A 16,977-nucleotide genomic window follows, 5' to 3' on the forward strand; every position below is an offset into this window, starting at 1 on the left:
AAACCTTCAGACACTTGATGTTACATTGAAAACCCTCAATTTCATTCCACTTGACTGTAGCTTTAAAAAGCAAAAGGGGGGGGGGGGAACAGAGCACTGTCAGTTTGAAAGCCCTTTGATCCCTCATTAAAGAATCCTTCATAATGTCATTATTGAAATGCTTAGAAGGGGAGGGGGGGAAATCACATCTACATCCCTTGTTAGCCCCCAAAAGTCTTCTGGACTTGATGGTTTGGAATAAAAAGTACAATTTAAGAAAACCAATGAGGCTATCCCCATGGAGCAGCTTTGTAAATTAAAATTAACTAAAAAAATAATAATCGTGCCTTAAGCACAAGCAGATTGAATGACACATGCACTTGTCAATAGAGTAATATTTGAGTTGCTGATTGCCCTCAGCCTATCTGAGAGCTGGAGGAATTTTCAGATGAATTAATGCATTCCATTTGTGCCTGGATGTATAAGGATCACAATATTGAAGCTGACGTTTTTCCAGTCATGACTCCAGGGAGGTGCCTGTCCTGTTAAGACCCGATGATGGAGAAGTAGCGTAGCATGTTGGGGTGGCTGCAGGCTCTCCAACGTCCATCCTCCCACATTTGCCGTATAGAAGGTCCTCACAGGAAGAGGCAGTATAAGCATTTTAAAAAGTCCAACAACCACTGCCTCATAGCGTTTCAAGGAGCCCGTACTAGTCATGATGACAGTTTGTGAACAAGCTTGGAGATAGAAGCCCTGTGTAATATGCATGGATGCTACCAGCAACTGGGGAAGGGACATGTCTAAATTTTGACCCTGAAGTGAATTCCCAGTTGCCTCTAGTTATGGCCCTACTCAATATGGAGACAGGGAGATAGCTGAAGCAGATACTTCACTCTGCTTAATGGTAGAGCCAGCACTCCAACACATTTATCCTTAAGATCGAGCTAGCCTCTACACTCTTTTGATAGTTGAAAAGGTGAACAGGCAGCCTGTATTATTTTGCTAAGATCAGTGACCCTGTCTTATTTCCCTCTTATCTCAATGTAGCCAGCATCAGGCTACCTTTGTTGGACAGGGTTTGTAGTTATTTACAGCATGCTCTTAACAGTTATTTACTTAGAAGTGAGTTCTAGGCTGTTCATAGTGTGTGCAGTAGGGTGTTCATAGTAAAATTGAGCAGATTAGAGGTGCCATGTGTATGTACATTTGCCACTTGGAATGCACTGAGAAGGGTGTAGTGATGCTGCTATGGTTGAACATCAGTGTGAGCCACCAATTTTAGTCCCAACATTGCTGCTGAAATTCAGAAGCAACCATGGTGCAAGAGAGTGCCAGAATACTTTCCTCTACTGCAGAGTCCTGCCAGTGTAGAGAGCACAGCAGCAACTTCTCTTTCAGTAGCACTGCTACTACAGACGATCAGCAGTAACAGCAAGTGGAGCAAAGACAGCCTGTGGATTGCATCCTGGGTCCTGCCTATAGGATTTTAATCATAGAGAAACACAGTGGTTGGGATTATAGTGTCAGAGAGCACAGTAACTTGAAAATTATACGGGAGAATTTGGCCACCCATTCCTCTTCCTTGACTAGAGTTGCTGGAATTATGCTTGAATTCTCCTCCAGAAGGTTTAGAGATGTACCTTCAATTGTATCCTTTATTCTAAATTAAGCTGAGAAAGAACAACCAAGAGCAATCTATGAACTTCATTATCTGTCAATAGGTTTGAAGACACAACTTCATAGTTGAATTCCTAGCACTCTACCTACTGAACCACACTAGGCCTCAGGGTTACATTCTAATAACAGCTCTAACATTCCCACCTCTTGATTTAGAAAACCATCCCCATGTGAGAATCTAGCTCTAATCTTTATAGATTTGACCAAGTAGCCCACTTTGAGTTTCTGAAGAGCAGGTAATTTACTGTATGCACTGTATCTCTTCAAATGTGTGCACACATACCAATTGACAAAGAGTCTGCAAATAAATTAATTTGAGTTCTTGGACCTTCTGGATCAAATACTAATAAAGCTTTACTCTAGCCACCTGACCACTCTCTGTATTTACGCATATCCCCCCTTTTTGGCCTCACCATGTATTTCTTAATCTTAGAGCTTCTCAATTTCCTAGGATTTTAAGTGAGTAAAGTCCCAAAATCTGCCATCCATGCACCAGTAAGTTCATTAAAGAAATGTGAAAATGAATTTGATGTTGTCGACTTAATTCCTAATAGACTATGATCCGTAAGTCAGAGTCACCACCAACTCAACATAATTAGCAGCCCTTGATCATAAGAGACCTGGGATTATTTAAACAGAATGAAAGCAATGACAGGGTAACCTATTAAAAGCACTCTTCTAGGTCAGGGTTAACAATGTAATTAGAATATATGCTCAGTTATTGTAACCTTGTATTCTTTTTTTTTTCTTCCTATAGAAGAGAAGACTAATGCGAAAGTCTCATTTTGCCAAGCCCTTGTTTTTCCTTTTAGTGCTGTGTTTCTATTTTGCAAATCATCCTATGTGCCTATTTGAAGTTATGTTTCCCTATAATAGTGATAGTCAGGTGGAGATTTATGGTGGGAGGATAGCACGGGAAACAGGAATGGGAGTTTAATTATCATTCTGATAGTTATCAAGCAAGATGGGAGAGAAACTACTTTATTTTCATGCAATGAACTTGGCTATCCTACCACAGAATCCTCCAGAGCTTCACAGGGAAAAGCCCAAATACGCAGTGTTAATGATCTGATCAGGAATTATATTGTGGTGTTTCTTTTCCTTTTTCTTTTTTAATTAATACAATACAAATGAGGGGGGGGTTATGACTGCCACTAAAAAGTATGATGCAGCCATATTCTAGGTAAAAATCCTTCACCATCACATGTGACAATTAACACTTGTGGGGAAAATAGCTCATTCTCATCAATTGGCAATAGCCACATGAGAGGCATGTACTGACTGCTACACAGGAGGGAGAAGCAGCTTTTTATTGGAATCACAGCCTGGGGAGAAGAGGCTGAAGTTTCTGCTTACTGTGTAGAGTAGTGCTGTTCATGCTCCTCCCAGATGCATGCACAAAAACATGTGGCATTTACTTTTGTAAAATCTACAACATGATTGATAGTCAGGTTAATGTAATCTGTACTTAGATCTTTCTTATAAAGCAATGCTAGTGAAGCTATGACTCTCTCACACACACATTCATATATTACCATCAGCCCTAGCCAGCCCGACCAGTTGTAGATAAAAGAGAAGTGATAGTTCATCATTACCAGGAGGATTGATGCTAACCTGTTCTAGAGTTTATTGGCAGAAGAGGAAAGAACTGGACACTATGGGACTCTCATCCTTTTAAAAAAGGAATGGGTATTTGACAGGCCACTCTTCTTGCTGTTATGTACCACCATATCACTTCAATTTAAGGTAACCCTTGTAGGGTTTTTGACCTACGTTAGACGTTCAAAGAGTGCTTTAACATTGCCACCCCCATAAATTTCCATCACCAAGCAAGGACTTGAGCCCAGGACTCCCAGATCCTACTCTATCCACTATACCACACTGGCTTTTAGACTGCCCTTACACTCTAGTGTATTATTAGCTGTATGATAGAGACTGCCTCAAAACCATGAATTTAGATGTTAAAGTGCATGAGAGTTTGGTTTAAATCACAATTCTGTCATTGCCTCCCTTTTCTAGAATAGAGGAAATTAAAATGAGATTTTAACCCCCATAGATCTTGAGAAGAGAAACTGGGTCCTGTCATTTACCACTAGTCACTGGCTTTATACTCCCAGTTTAGCCTCCTTCATCTTGGGCATTGTTTTTAACCCCAGGGGACACAGTGATCTTGCTATACCACTCCCTTTTCTGCACTCTTAGCCTCAAATGCTCATGTGCTTTCTGAAAGCCACTGTAGCCCAAATAAATGGTGAGCATTAGGATGCAAATACAGAATCAAACTTAAAGTTGTTTTCTCTGTTGCTTCTAAGAGCTGTGTCACATACACTGCACTAAATCCATGATACTCGGATTTCTAGATATTAGGCTTCGTATTTCAAAACCTTACACTGCTAATCCTCCATACAGTGCGCAAGTGAAAGATGGTTGCTTAAATCTTGTTAAATAACTTGCCAAATCCTGACTAAGGCATTACTGCCAACATTCAGTATGTCTCTGAGATATTAATTGTTGGCCCAGCTTGGGGTCCTACTTTTTGCAACTCATATCATTCTGTGAGAATTTCTGCTAGCACACAGCCTTTGAAGTAGACAGATTCTAAGAACCCTAGGATTTTAAAAGATAATGAGGGATACATTCTTTCCTTTCCTTAAAAATAAACTAATTATTTTTTAAAAAAAGAAGCAGAACTCATGATTTTTAATTCACCTTTGCCCATTTGTTAGGAATGCTTGCCTGCTGACCTTTCATTGGAGGGAACTGGAAATGGCCTCTAATGATTTTGTTACACTGAGATCAGATCCTGATGAAACTGATGCTGGCTATGTGCAACACTGCTTAAAAAGCATAAAAGGGGAACATAACATGGAGACTATTTTGGTGCAATGGATCGTCTCCACCATAACTTTATGGGTTAGATGTGCCTTCCCAACCCATGGCAGGGGAGCCAGTGTGATATGGTCAGTATGCTGACCCCATGTCCAGATGCCCTGTGAGTCATGAATTTTGCTTGGTGAACCTGGGTCACAGGTGGCTCATGAGCTAAGTCTCCACAGTGCAAAGGTGAGGTTTCCCCATTTAGGTTACTATTTACCGCTGCGTTATGCTAGCCACTATCTCTCAGCTCAGAGCTCAGAAGTAACCAGTTACAAATAGTGAGATGACGATGGTGAAAAAAATACCAGGCACCGTCAATCAGAATTATAAAAACATTGACTGGCATTATAGAATAGATACCAGTTGTAACCCCAAACCTAAGTATCTGTTAAATATTGGCGCATGATGTATGCTGTTCCTAATATTGCTGCTTTTTGTAACTCTGTTGTTGTTGTTGGCTAAACTTGTATTTGTTATATAATATCAGTCAAAGAGACAATGGGGAATTGGGCACGATACCTGACTCACAGAGCCTAAAATAGTGAGCTACTGGTAATTTATTTCCCTCAAAAGTGAGCATATAACTTTATTACATTACAATTGTAACTTAGTAAGGATACTTTTGCTCCTTTTGAAATGTAACAAAAAGGAACAATCTATGGCTTTTTGTTGTGCTATAAGATGTTCCTTTATTATAAAGGTTGAGGAAACAGAAAGGTAGCTGGGGAAAGTGTTTTTCATATCACAGGCCAGCAGCTTGTAGCATCCAATGTTTTTGCACTTGGGGGTCACAATCCCAGGATGCCATTCTAAACCACTACCTAGCGGCACATCATTCCATGATATCATCTGCCCCCTAGATTGGTTTTAGGCAGCATTCTGTCCTCTCAGGACCAAAAAAAGTCCCCATCTCTAGAGAATTGCTTTCCCTGTCAAACTGCTCTGTAAAACCTTTTTCTGCTGTTCAACTAAAATCTGCCTCTTCTTAATTTAGGCTTATTATAGCTAACAGAATTGTGAATTCTTCCACTTTAGTGGAAGCACAAGATAGAGAGAGAGAGAGAGAGAGAGAGAGAGAGAGTCCATGTATTATTTCAAATCTAGTTTGAGTTTAAAAATAACCTCCAGATCACCAGTAAAATGAACATGTTTACCCAGTAAAATGTCAATACTTCTGTTCCTGCAGTTACTTAACACAGAAATAGTGAATTGTGTTTCTTGCTTTTTCTCTTCTTTGATCTAGTAGTGTACTTCTGATAATAGTGGTGTACATCTGATATTAAGGGTGAAATTCTGACATTGTGAACAAATTAATTCCAAGTAAAAGCATAACAATTCATTAATTGCAACCAAAAAAAACATTATTTAGGCATGCCAATTTTTAAAAAATCATCACAAACCTACATTATTGTGAGTTATGTCTAAGTATGAGAACAGCAAAGCTGTAATACTGGGAGATACAGCTTAACAATATTCAGAGAACCTTTCTCTGTCTCTCTTCTGTCTCTCTCTCTCTCTCTCTCTCTCACACACACACACACACACACACACACACACACACACACACACACAGTCTGATGCAAAATGCAGTGTTTATTACAGTCCTTGTAAAAATAGACAAGATATAAGTAGGTCTCAGGTGGTTTCCATAAGGCAACAGATTTAGCAGTGTTAAAGCCAAGATGAAGAGATGACAGAAAATCCCCTGAGAAATGATGCTTGAAACGAGAGGCTCTTGATTGTGCTCTCCCCAACAGGAAGCAAAGAACATTGAGATTTAAAACAAATCCTTCATGAAAAAGCCTGAAATGGACAGATTTGTCCATCCTGGTCCAGGGTTTTGAGGGTTTAACTCCAGTCTGGGTTTGAACACAGGTGGATTCAGCCATGTGAGAACTAGAAAAAGGGTTGCTACCTCTCTCTTTTTTTTTTATGGTTCCTCTTCTTTAATATTGATTTCATACAGGTGCAATAATATTGTTATCTCATATGTGTCTATTAAGTTTTGACAGGGCAGAAGTAAGTAAGAGAATTACATTGTATCAGTTCATTATATCTTAGTTTTGATATCCAGTGTAACATAGTACATGGAGTAGGACTCAGGAGTCCTGGGTTCAAATTCCTGCCTAGCCATGGAATTTCACTGGAGTTACAGAGCACTACTTCTAAATGTTTGCTAATCATAGTTTCTAGTTTTTCTCTGAGAATGCATCATGAAGCTGCAGTTCACATATCAGTACTGCAAATTCAGTTTGTTTTCTTACCTAATCTTAGAAAACCTTTACATTTTAAAACAGTCATGAAATGAAAATGAATCTCAAGTCTAATCTATTATCTTTGTATTTGTAGGTATTCTGTAGATCGTCATACAGATATGGACAGAATATTCAACATTGATTCTGGAAATGGTTCAGTATTCACTTCTAAACTTCTAGATCGGGAAACATTGTTGTGGCACAACATTACAGTCATAGCTGCTGAGATCAGTAAGTTGTGCATAAATTCCAGTGTTGTAGTGAATACTGTCTTCCAGCTATGAGCCACAGAGAGGAAGTCAATCTCATTTCTTTTAGTTGCTTGCTGTTGATTCAAGGACGTAAACCAGAAAAAGTTTCTATATTTCCTACCCTCTTTTCTTCCCCAAGGTCACAGCTTATGAAAAGCTAACATCAGTATCTAAATTCAGCTCCATCTGTGATCCAGTCAAGGTGTTGCCTAACTCAGAGCTGAATGGATCACAGAAAATGGCTATATTTTTTGTATCTGTAGTTCAAAAAGGAACTTTTCCCAAGCTTTGAGATGTTCTGACAAATACATACCTGTTTAAATATGTTGACAGTTCCTATTTCTGCCTCTCTGACCTTCCTAAGGTCTCAGTGAAGTTAGCAACAAAGGCAGAAAGGAAATTCAAGTCTTACCAAGCAGTTGCTTTCCTTGCTGAAGTTGTTTTGAATGATGAATTTTCTATGCCTGAAAGCTATGAAAGGTGAAACAGCAACTGCACGGCAGAAAGCACTTCAAAGCCAAGATCAAGAGAAATTTAGGATTTCAGTCCCTGGTTTGATAGATACTACATGAATAACTAAGAAAGATGTATTTACATTATGCATTAAGAAGAACGAAATGTCTGTTCCATATAGTGAAGCTGTCTTGAAATTTTGTGGGGGTTTTTTTTATTTTATTTTACTTGATTTTATTTCATTTTTTCAGAAGAACTAGGTGACAATTAGGTTATACCAAATAGGCCAAAGTCTAACAATTTATCCAATGAGGTAAAAGCCACTTGGGCATGAAGGAGAAGGGCAGGATAAGGGCCAGTGGAGCTTAAAATTTGAATAAGCATATGGAAGAGTGGTGTTCCTGTTGACTGACCCCAGGACAGATTTGTTTATGTATTTTATTTAAAACATTTATAGTCCATCTTTTATCACAGGATCTCAAAGTGTGTTACAGAGCAGTATAAAATGATTTAAAAGTAAAAGATGTTTAAAGCAATTTAAAATTCATTGGTTTAAAACACAACATTAAAATATTAAAATATTGAAGCATAAAAATCATTGTGTTAAAACCCGCACAGGCCATGATTCTCAACCCTCAAAGGTTCTAATAAAGAAATATATATTGACCTGGTGCTCAAATTATACCAATTGAGCTTCAAAGAGAACGGCATTCCAGAGTTGTGCCGCAACCAAGAAGGTCCTCCCCCATGTCTCCACCTAATGAATTCTGTTCTTAGTGGTGGGACACGGAGGAGGAGAGTGTGTGAGAAGAAAGAGTTGATTGTGCATTTTTAAAGAAATGCCATCTTTTAACCGTATCGCAAAGCTTAAACATATCTCAGCTTTCAGAAAATTTGGAATTCACACATTTAGGATGAACTTTCAAAGCAAACTTTCTAGAGAGAAAATATCACTGAATTGTCTCAAATAACACAGGATTGCATGGTTGAAAAGCAACAAGCAGGTGCTCATATAACAAGGCTCATATAAACCAATTCTGTTTGCCTTTCAGCCTTGCCCACATGGAAGACAAATGAACTGGTGACACAGGTTCTAAGAATAACTCTGCTGCTATTGTTGTTTGTCCTCCTCTTTCCTACAGCTTACCCTTGTGGCCTATCGTAGCTCCACAAATGAAACGAGAACAGTTACCAACGTACACATTTTGTTTGTTAGTTCATTTGTCAATATCAGTGATTCCCCACCTTGGGTAAGCCGGGTGTCTTTGGACTGCAACTCCCAGAAGTCTTTACCACTAGCTGTGCTGGCCAGGGTTTCTGGGAGTTGCAATTCAAAAACACCTGGCTTACCCAAGGTTGGAAACCACTGGTCTATCTGTGTTTGCCGCACCCAATAGTAGAATCATAAGATATGCAAGTGAGACTTTTTTCATTTGGTTATTTGAGAGGATAGTAGGAGACTATGCAAGAATGACAGATCAAAATGTCAAATGTAAGGAATTCTAAGGACTTCTGCTGGTCTGGGTGGTGGAACAGGACAAAAGTGAGTTAGGGAAAAGTATCACAGGAGAACATTCAGAGTTGTGTGAAATTGCAGCTATTCCTTTAGAGAGTGTTGCAATTCCATTCTTCTAGTTTTTGGCTACAGTTACTTGTATTTTATGTATATTTTTGTATTTTTTTAATTTATTTTTTATAAATCCATTCAAAATAGCATAACAGAACAAAATAGCTACAGCTGTTTGAATTGACACAGATGTCTGAGCACACGGGTGATGTCATTCTGTGCCTGTGTTACCCCATGAGTGTTTTACAAGAAGGATGTTCCCATGCAAAGTAATGCACTGTATTAAAAGTCCTTCTTCAACTTTATCCTTGTATTCTTGCAGACAACCCAAAGGAAAGCAGCCGAGTCCCAGTGTTCATTAAAGTCCTGGATGTGAATGACAATGCACCTGAATTTGCGATGTTTTATGAGACCTTCGTCTGTGAAAATGCAAAAGCTGAGCAGGTGTGCAGTTTCTGCTTCCTAAGGGGGAAAATATATGATTTATAAATAAGAGGTGCATTAAGCCTCATAGTAGTTCTCTTCAGCTGGTTACTAGTAATGCTAAGTGAAATCAAACAATGCTTTTTTGTCCCCAACTATAGTTGGCACTCTGTAGCTAATGTAACAGCCGCATTTCACATCATTGTGTACTGTACAAATACTTTGGCATTGTGTTGTACTCTCGTTTTCTACCTCCATTTCTATTGGATAGAGTCATGAATCTGCTCTGCTTCTTCTAATGAGTTAGTAACAGTTTTGGGCACACAGCTGGATCCTATATTCAAGTGGCTCCCAACATATTGGGAAGTGTAGTTTTGGCAGATAGTCTAACATGTACCACTGATTCCAATTTCTAATGAGTGTTTCTCTCCCCTATTCTAGTTCTCTATATCAGGCTGTCCAAGGAATATAGTTCATGCATTATTTATTTATTTATTTATTTATTTATTTATTTATTTATTTATTTATTTATTTATTTATTTATTTATTTATTTATTAACACCTCTGGCTGCCAAGACCACTCTGGGCAGTTTACACAATTGAACCACAAATCATTAAACAACACTTAAAACAAAAACAAATAGAATAAATTAGAATTAAATTCAACCGCAAAACAGAATTTAACTAATAATAACTAAATAATAAATTACATATACCAGTCTCAAACATAGTTCAAGTTATGGAAGGGGACGTGTTTGGCTACAACCCCCATCAGCTTCAGCCTCCATGGTAAAGGGTCACAGGTGAAAGGAGATGTACAGTGGGGTCTTGACTTGAGAACTTAATCCGTATTGGAAGGCGGTTCTCAAGTCAAAAAGTTCGCAGGTCAAATCTGCATTTCCCATAGGAATGCATTGAAAACCATTTGATCTGTATCTGCTCTTTTCCGTCCATAGAAACTAATGGGAAGCTGCTATTCTGCCTTCAACCACTAGAGGGGGATATTTTGTTTCTTTTTTTTCTTAGGTCAAGAAAGGTTCAGGGAAGGCAGGGAGAATACAGTCCAGGCAGTACAGTACCAGGCAGTCCGAAGACTGGCTCCCAATCCACTCTCTAAAGGCTGGGAGGAGTGAGGAAGCAGACAGGCACCGTTTTCACTGGCCAACAGTTAACTGAAAGTTCACATTTTGCACTTTCCCTGCCTCCCACGTGGGTTTTTTTCAGTTCGTAACTCAAATCTAAGTACTTAAGTGAAGTCAATATTTTCCTATGAGAGCGGTTCTTAAGTCAAAATGTTCTTAACTCGGGCCGTTCTTAAGTCAAGACCCCACTGTAGTTCAACAACATCTGGAAGGGTCACTTGTTACCTACCTCTTCTTTCAGTCCTACAGACTGCTTACCTCCTCTGATACCGGTGTTGACTGTAGCATGGAGTACTCTGGCTTCCTGTCCAGATACAAGCAAAAAGGGACTTTTTTATTTGGTATTATAGCACTCAAGCATAACCAATGTAAATAAATTGACATGTAAGAATAAATATATATTGTTACTGGACACAGTCCATACAAAGGTCAATTTTGTGATGCAGATGTCCTTCAAAATGGTAGTTTTCAAGCTGTGCTCCTCCAGATGTTTTGGACTTAAACTCTGAGAATCCTTGACCACTGAGCACCTTGGCTGGGGTTTCAAGGAGTTGAAATCCGAAACATATTTGGGAAGACCAAACTTGAGAACCACTGCTTTAAAACAATGGCTCCCAGCCTTGCAGTCAGTTCTATGGCTCTCATCATTCTAATCAGCATGACCAATAGCCAAGGATTTGGGAAGGCATGGTCCCGTAATATCTGGAGATCACAAAGGTGGGAACCATCTTTTTAGGAATTAATGGCCTGGTGCACAAAATCTGATTTCCTTATGCCCTAGTATTGTTTCTTTACTAAAAACCAACCAGAATCCCTTGAGGGACATTAAAGGAAAAGCTGGGGGGGTGGAATCTTTACATAAGTTTCTGGAACACAGAAATAAAGATATTACCATAGGAATATGTAGTGTCCAATCATGGAACAAGAAAATGGATATCTTTCTGTGGCATACATATTCATTTCAATGAGTTGCATACCTGGCTAAAGGTTAGGGGTTTGATTTCCCACTGTGTTTCCTTAGAGAAGAGCCAGCCTGTGCAGCCTTCGGCAAAATGTTCTCAGATGCCCCTAGAATAAGAAAATGGAAGCCCCCTTCTGTCCTCCATACCTAGGAAATCCTGGAAGGGGTCACCATAATTTGGAATTGACTTGATGACGTGTTGTTATTATTAAATTAGCCCAGAAACAAGGGGATAGGTAGAATAAAATGAGTTAGTCTTCCTCTTTTGCCAGTTTTCAAGAACTGAAACTATCACAGAACCCACATCTTCCAAAACAGTTCTCAAAGAATTTGTATTTGAAAATCTTGTTACAAGTTACTGCCCATCATTTGCGACACTCTTGCTGTCTTGATTGCACCACTGTGTTGTGTATTCTGCACGACAAGGCATGATCTTTGGTGTTAAAGACTCTCTGCACAACTGTATTGATGCAGCAACCATCTTGTTAATGTTTAGCTCATACAGACCCTAAGTGCAGTTGATAAAGACGACGCTTTTGGTGGACACAAATTTTCTTTCACATTGGCTCCTGAGGTAGCCAGCAGCTCCAATTTCACCCTTCAGGATAACAGAGGTATGCTACTTTTTCCCATTTCATTTTCCTTTAGCCTTCAATTCAGGGGGGACATACTCCTTATATAGATTGTTCCATCTCTGCAGATAACACAGCCGGCATCTACACCAGGAAAACAAGATACAACAGACATGAAATGAATATGTACCTCCTGCCTGTGGTAATTTCGGACAACGAATATCCCATTCAGAGCAGCACCGAGACTGTGACAATTCGAGTATGTGCCTGTGACCAGAGAGGCAAGATGCTCTCTTGCAATGCTGAAGCGCTGATCCACCCTACTGGCCTTAGCACTGGGGCACTGATCGCAATCCTTCTTTGCATCATTATATTGCTAGGTAAAGGATTTGCATGAAATAGTGGTAGGGAGTATGTTGTGAGCTATCCCTCTTGCAATGCGAGGGTGTGGCTGAGTCTTCAGTGTGCTGTTAGTACTCATTTACTTTACAAAAGAGCAGCTCCTGATGGAGATGGAAACTTCTAGACTTCTTAGGAAAGCGGGGAAGGAATCCTGACAGCCTGAAGAAAAGGGGGTGAGGCAATCTAGGGATTCTGGAGACCTAGATTGGAATCCCAGGAGGGCCTGTTTTCACTCCATCATCCGAGTTTCTCCATCCACTCTTAAGGTCATTGTACCAGCCAGCAGGCTTAGCAGCATCCAAAGGTATCAGGTGGGATCCAAAAGTGCTTGCAAAATATTGATTGTTTCTAGTAGAGGCATTTCACTCCTCAGCCATTCAGCATAGTATATTACTAAGGATAAACCAGTCTGGGACTCAGCTTCTTTGGTTATACAGTATAGGAAGCTGCTGTCAGGAGTATTGGATCCAAAAGAACAGCTGTTTGATCCTAGATCTAGAACTGAGTTGAAAGGAAAGTGCAGAATACAATGGTTTTCAATTAATGGCTGCTAGCTACATCATTGTCTTTTCCCCAATCTTCTTTTAAGCTTTCTGTGTGCAATCTCCATGCTTCCTGAAACAAAGGCATTGAAAGAACTGAACAACCATTTCCATTTTTAACAGTAACAAAGGCAGATAATTTTTTGCAGGTTCTTTTGTCTGATTGTGTGTTTCAGGTCATATGGTAGATTTCACTTGCAGCCTGAGAAAGCCTAGCCTGCCTACCCTCTCAACACACACATACACACTTTTTGGTGGCAAAATTCCAGATAATGTTAAGAGTTACCGAGGATAAGGATGGAGAAACAAAAACAGCTTTACATTTGTTTTAACATTTCATCAAGCCTTCAGATGGCTTATTTTACAAGCTCTCTTTAAAAGAAAAAACTGAGTATCAAGAACACAAGTTATATTTAGAGTTTGAGTTACTTGGTGAGTTGCACAAATCCAGTTTGAATATTCATTTCTGTCAGTGAAATCTCATTCATAATAACATGAAGTGGGTGAGGAGCAAATGAGTGCTAGGTTTTAGAGCCGGTGTACAGTGATGACACAGGACACAAACAGCGAATGACAATTTGAGGTTGAAGACAGGGAAGGTTTCCAATGAAAGCATTACAGAAAGAAAGAAGGGGGAAAACATATTGATATTTAATTTAAAGAAGAGATTGCATCCAGGGCAAGTGTTTATTTCCTTTGGCACAAAGGCTTCTCATGGATCTGTTCCCTAAACATTGCACACCTCCTTTTTCTTTGGTATCAAACTTTCAGGAGGCAATGGAGGGAAGGGGCATTGTTGACTGGTAGGCATTGTTGACTGGTAGAGAACATGCCCCACATCTTAGACAGTCCCAGATGTAATCGCAAAGACCTCAAGTTCAAAGACGGGTAGGAAACCTTCAGCCTGGAACTGAATCCAACCCTCCTGTGGTCCCAGTTCCATCCTCTGGAATTCCTGAGAGATGCCCCCTTACCTATGACACGATCATTTGATGGTAGTGTCCCAGTTTGTGTGCGTGTGTGTGTGTGTTTGATACCTGTTCTAAACAACTGAAATGCTTCTCCTCTAGGACTGAGTTCCTCCTGGCAGTGCTTTGTGCTGAAATATGCAGGGTCTTTGGCCCTATTCTTTTGCTTTTGGCCCTGCCTGCCACATGATTTTTCTGAGTTTAGAGGACTCAGTGGAAGGCCTCTAAGCTCTTGGAATGAGGACTAGTGGAATGCTGGTAATTTCTTGTTGGAAGACACTAAGAAGGGTAGTTAGTTCATGTACAAGTAAAGCAAAATCCTCCTTTTTTTTCTTTTCTTTTTTTTCATATCCATGTCCAAGGCTAGGAAGAACAAGCAACATGCCTTGAGCTCCTTGGAAAATGAATTGTTTGTAGTATAGACCAGGCCAGCCCTACCATTCGGAAGAGTGAGGCAGCCACCTCAGGCAACAGACACAGGCTCATAAGAAAGAGCAAGCAGATAGTTAGTTATTTAAGTTGTCCTTTTTTACATTTTCACTGAAAAGAAATATTTTTGGAGTTTCCTGGCTCATGCACCAAAACAACTTGGCTAGTTTTAAAATGCTGTGGGTGCTATTTACCTTGCCTTCAGAGCCAACAGAGCACTTTTTGCTGCTTTGCCTCAGGCAGCAAAATGTTTCAGGACAGCCCTGAGCGTCTGTATGCCTGAAGTCACAAAGGCTACAGAACAGCTTTAAGGAATTTGGCCAGTTGTATGCACTGCAGCCTTTTCTTTGTCAATATTTACTGCCAAACAATTTCCTGAGCCCCCACGAAATAGTGAGTGCTTCTTTTAAGGCAAATTCTCACTTGAGAAGTCTAAGGACATAACTATATTCCGTTGCCACTCCTCAGTAAGTTTCCATGGCTAAGCCAGGATTTGAACCCAGTTCTCTTGAGTACTAGTCTATCATTCTATCCACACCACTACACCAGCTATCTCAAATTTAAGGGGTATAAATTAAATTAATAATTACAGCATATGTTCCTCATTAATTTTTCCCTCATGGAAAGGAAAGAATCCAATTATTATCCCACACACACCTCATATGTTACTGCTAACATGACATGTCACCTTGAAAAGTGCTGTACATTCTCCTCAGAGAGCCAACTCCAAAGCATTTCAGGAGTTTGTGAGGCTCACTTCCTTTCTTTATTTCTTTTTTCTTTGCCTTGAAACAACCACATTTGTGATTTCAAAAGGATGGTTTCCTTACCACACAGAGTCTTCTTTTTAAAAAAAGCATTTACTGATTAAAAACAACAACTGAGTTTCATCTTCCTTTTAGCTTGAAATTCTTTCTCCCCTCTTAATATTTATCCTATTTTCAACACCCACACTATCACAGTAAGATTGTCCCCGGTGTAAACATGTGAGCTTGGAGTGTGCAATTTTGCAGGGCTTTTTGAAAAGTGGACGGGGGAGATAAGGTTCATGTGACACAGACTTCATTTTTGTTTTCTTTTGTGCTAATTGGGTGGAAAATTAACTTTCCTTTCCATCCCCCTATTTTGCTCTATTTATTTCTCTGTTTTTCTTTCCAGTTACAGTGGTGCTATTTGCAGCCTTGAGACGGCAGAGGAAGAAAGAGCCCTTGATCATTTCCAAAGAGGACATCCGGGACAACATTGTCAGTTACAACGATGAAGGTGGTGGAGAGGAAGATACCCAAGCATTTGATATTGGCACCCTACGGAACCCTGAAGCCATAGAAGACAATAAATTGCGCCGTGACATTGTGCCGGAAACACTTTTTATGCCACGCCGGACTCCGGCAGTACGAGATAATACAGATGTTAGAGATTTCATTAGCCAAAGGTTGAAGGAGAACGATACGGATCCAACAGCCCCCCCGTATGACTCATTAGCAACCTACGCATATGAAGGCAATGGGTCTGTGGCAGAGTCACTCAGCTCCTTGGAGTCGGTGACTACAGATGGAGACCAGGACTACGATTACCTCAGTGACTGGGGCCCTCGTTTTAAAAAGTTGGCCGATATGTATGGTGGAGCAGACAGTGATAAAGACTCCTAATATGTTGCCTTTTTCATTTCTAAGAAACAGCATTGAAATGTGTGGCATTGCTCCTTCTTTCTATTTATCCACAGTCTGTTGAAAGGGTTCACTTCTACCAGTTCAAATTGTTTCCGTGACTGCAGTCTTCGTGGATCTAATGTCATTTCCCCCCTCAAATATAATTTGAGCTTCCAAGAGGCAAATGATGAGGGAAAACAAGCTTCATTTTTTTAAAAAAAAATCTGTTTTATATAGATATATATGTGTGTGTACTGCATCCTGTTAACTTAGGCAGCCGAACAGGCACAATAGCAAGGAAATTGAGGGACAACAGAAACGGAATAATAGTTTTAACTTGTTCCGCTTATTGTGTAAATTGGATTATCTTACTGTTATCACTCACCAAATAATCTGACTATATTTTAAATATTCAGCTCAGACATGTCCTCTGTAGATTATATATAAAACACCCCTTTGTAAGGATCTATTGTGGCTTAGCTTAAACATTGCAGTAAAGGGAGTGAGGTTATAACTCCTTTTAAAGCCACAAAATGCAATATGGAATTAAGATACATAAAAGATCTATAGGCCATTCAAATACTAATATTAATCTTGAATTGGTTGTTTTGCTAAAAGTGTTCATCCATACTAGTGGTGGACAATCGAAAGTAAAAGGGAGGGAGCAGTGTGTGTGTGTGTGCATGCGCCTAAGTGGATTCACTATTTGTGCCATAGCAATGCACTACAAACAGTACATTTAAGAGAATTCTGTTCCCAGAAAACATTACACCACCCTTCCCTAACCCTAAATTACTTAGAAATGTTAGACTACGACTCCTGTAATC

At 39.6% G+C, this 16,977-nt stretch overlaps 1 protein-coding gene across 5 annotated transcripts in view; it reads left to right on the plus strand.

Moving 5' to 3' along the window:
- Nucleotides 1–16,736, plus strand: part of LOC110075428 (cadherin-6) — a 181,513-nt gene extending 164,777 nt beyond the window's left edge. For 4 of the 5 annotated variants that reach the window (XM_020786680.3, XM_072998518.2, XM_072998519.2 and 1 more), the window contains 5 exons: nucleotides 6,886–7,022; nucleotides 9,385–9,506; nucleotides 12,085–12,202; nucleotides 12,289–12,540; nucleotides 15,660–16,736. In XM_020786680.3, coding sequence (XP_020642339.3) covers nucleotides 6,886–7,022; nucleotides 9,385–9,506; nucleotides 12,085–12,202; nucleotides 12,289–12,540; nucleotides 15,660–16,150 — 1,120 coding nt within the window. In that variant the 3' untranslated portion in view covers nucleotides 16,151–16,736. The remainder of the gene's footprint in view (nucleotides 1–6,885; nucleotides 7,023–9,384; nucleotides 9,507–12,084; nucleotides 12,203–12,288; nucleotides 12,541–15,659) is intronic. The other variant, XM_078392722.1, reaches the window with a different exon arrangement.
- Nucleotides 16,737–16,977: the final 241 nt, after the last annotated feature.

The sequence above is a fragment of the Pogona vitticeps genome, chromosome 4 (assembly GCF_051106095.1).
Source record: "Pogona vitticeps strain Pit_001003342236 chromosome 4, PviZW2.1, whole genome shotgun sequence".
Taxonomy (NCBI): Eukaryota; Metazoa; Chordata; class Lepidosauria; order Squamata; family Agamidae; genus Pogona; species Pogona vitticeps.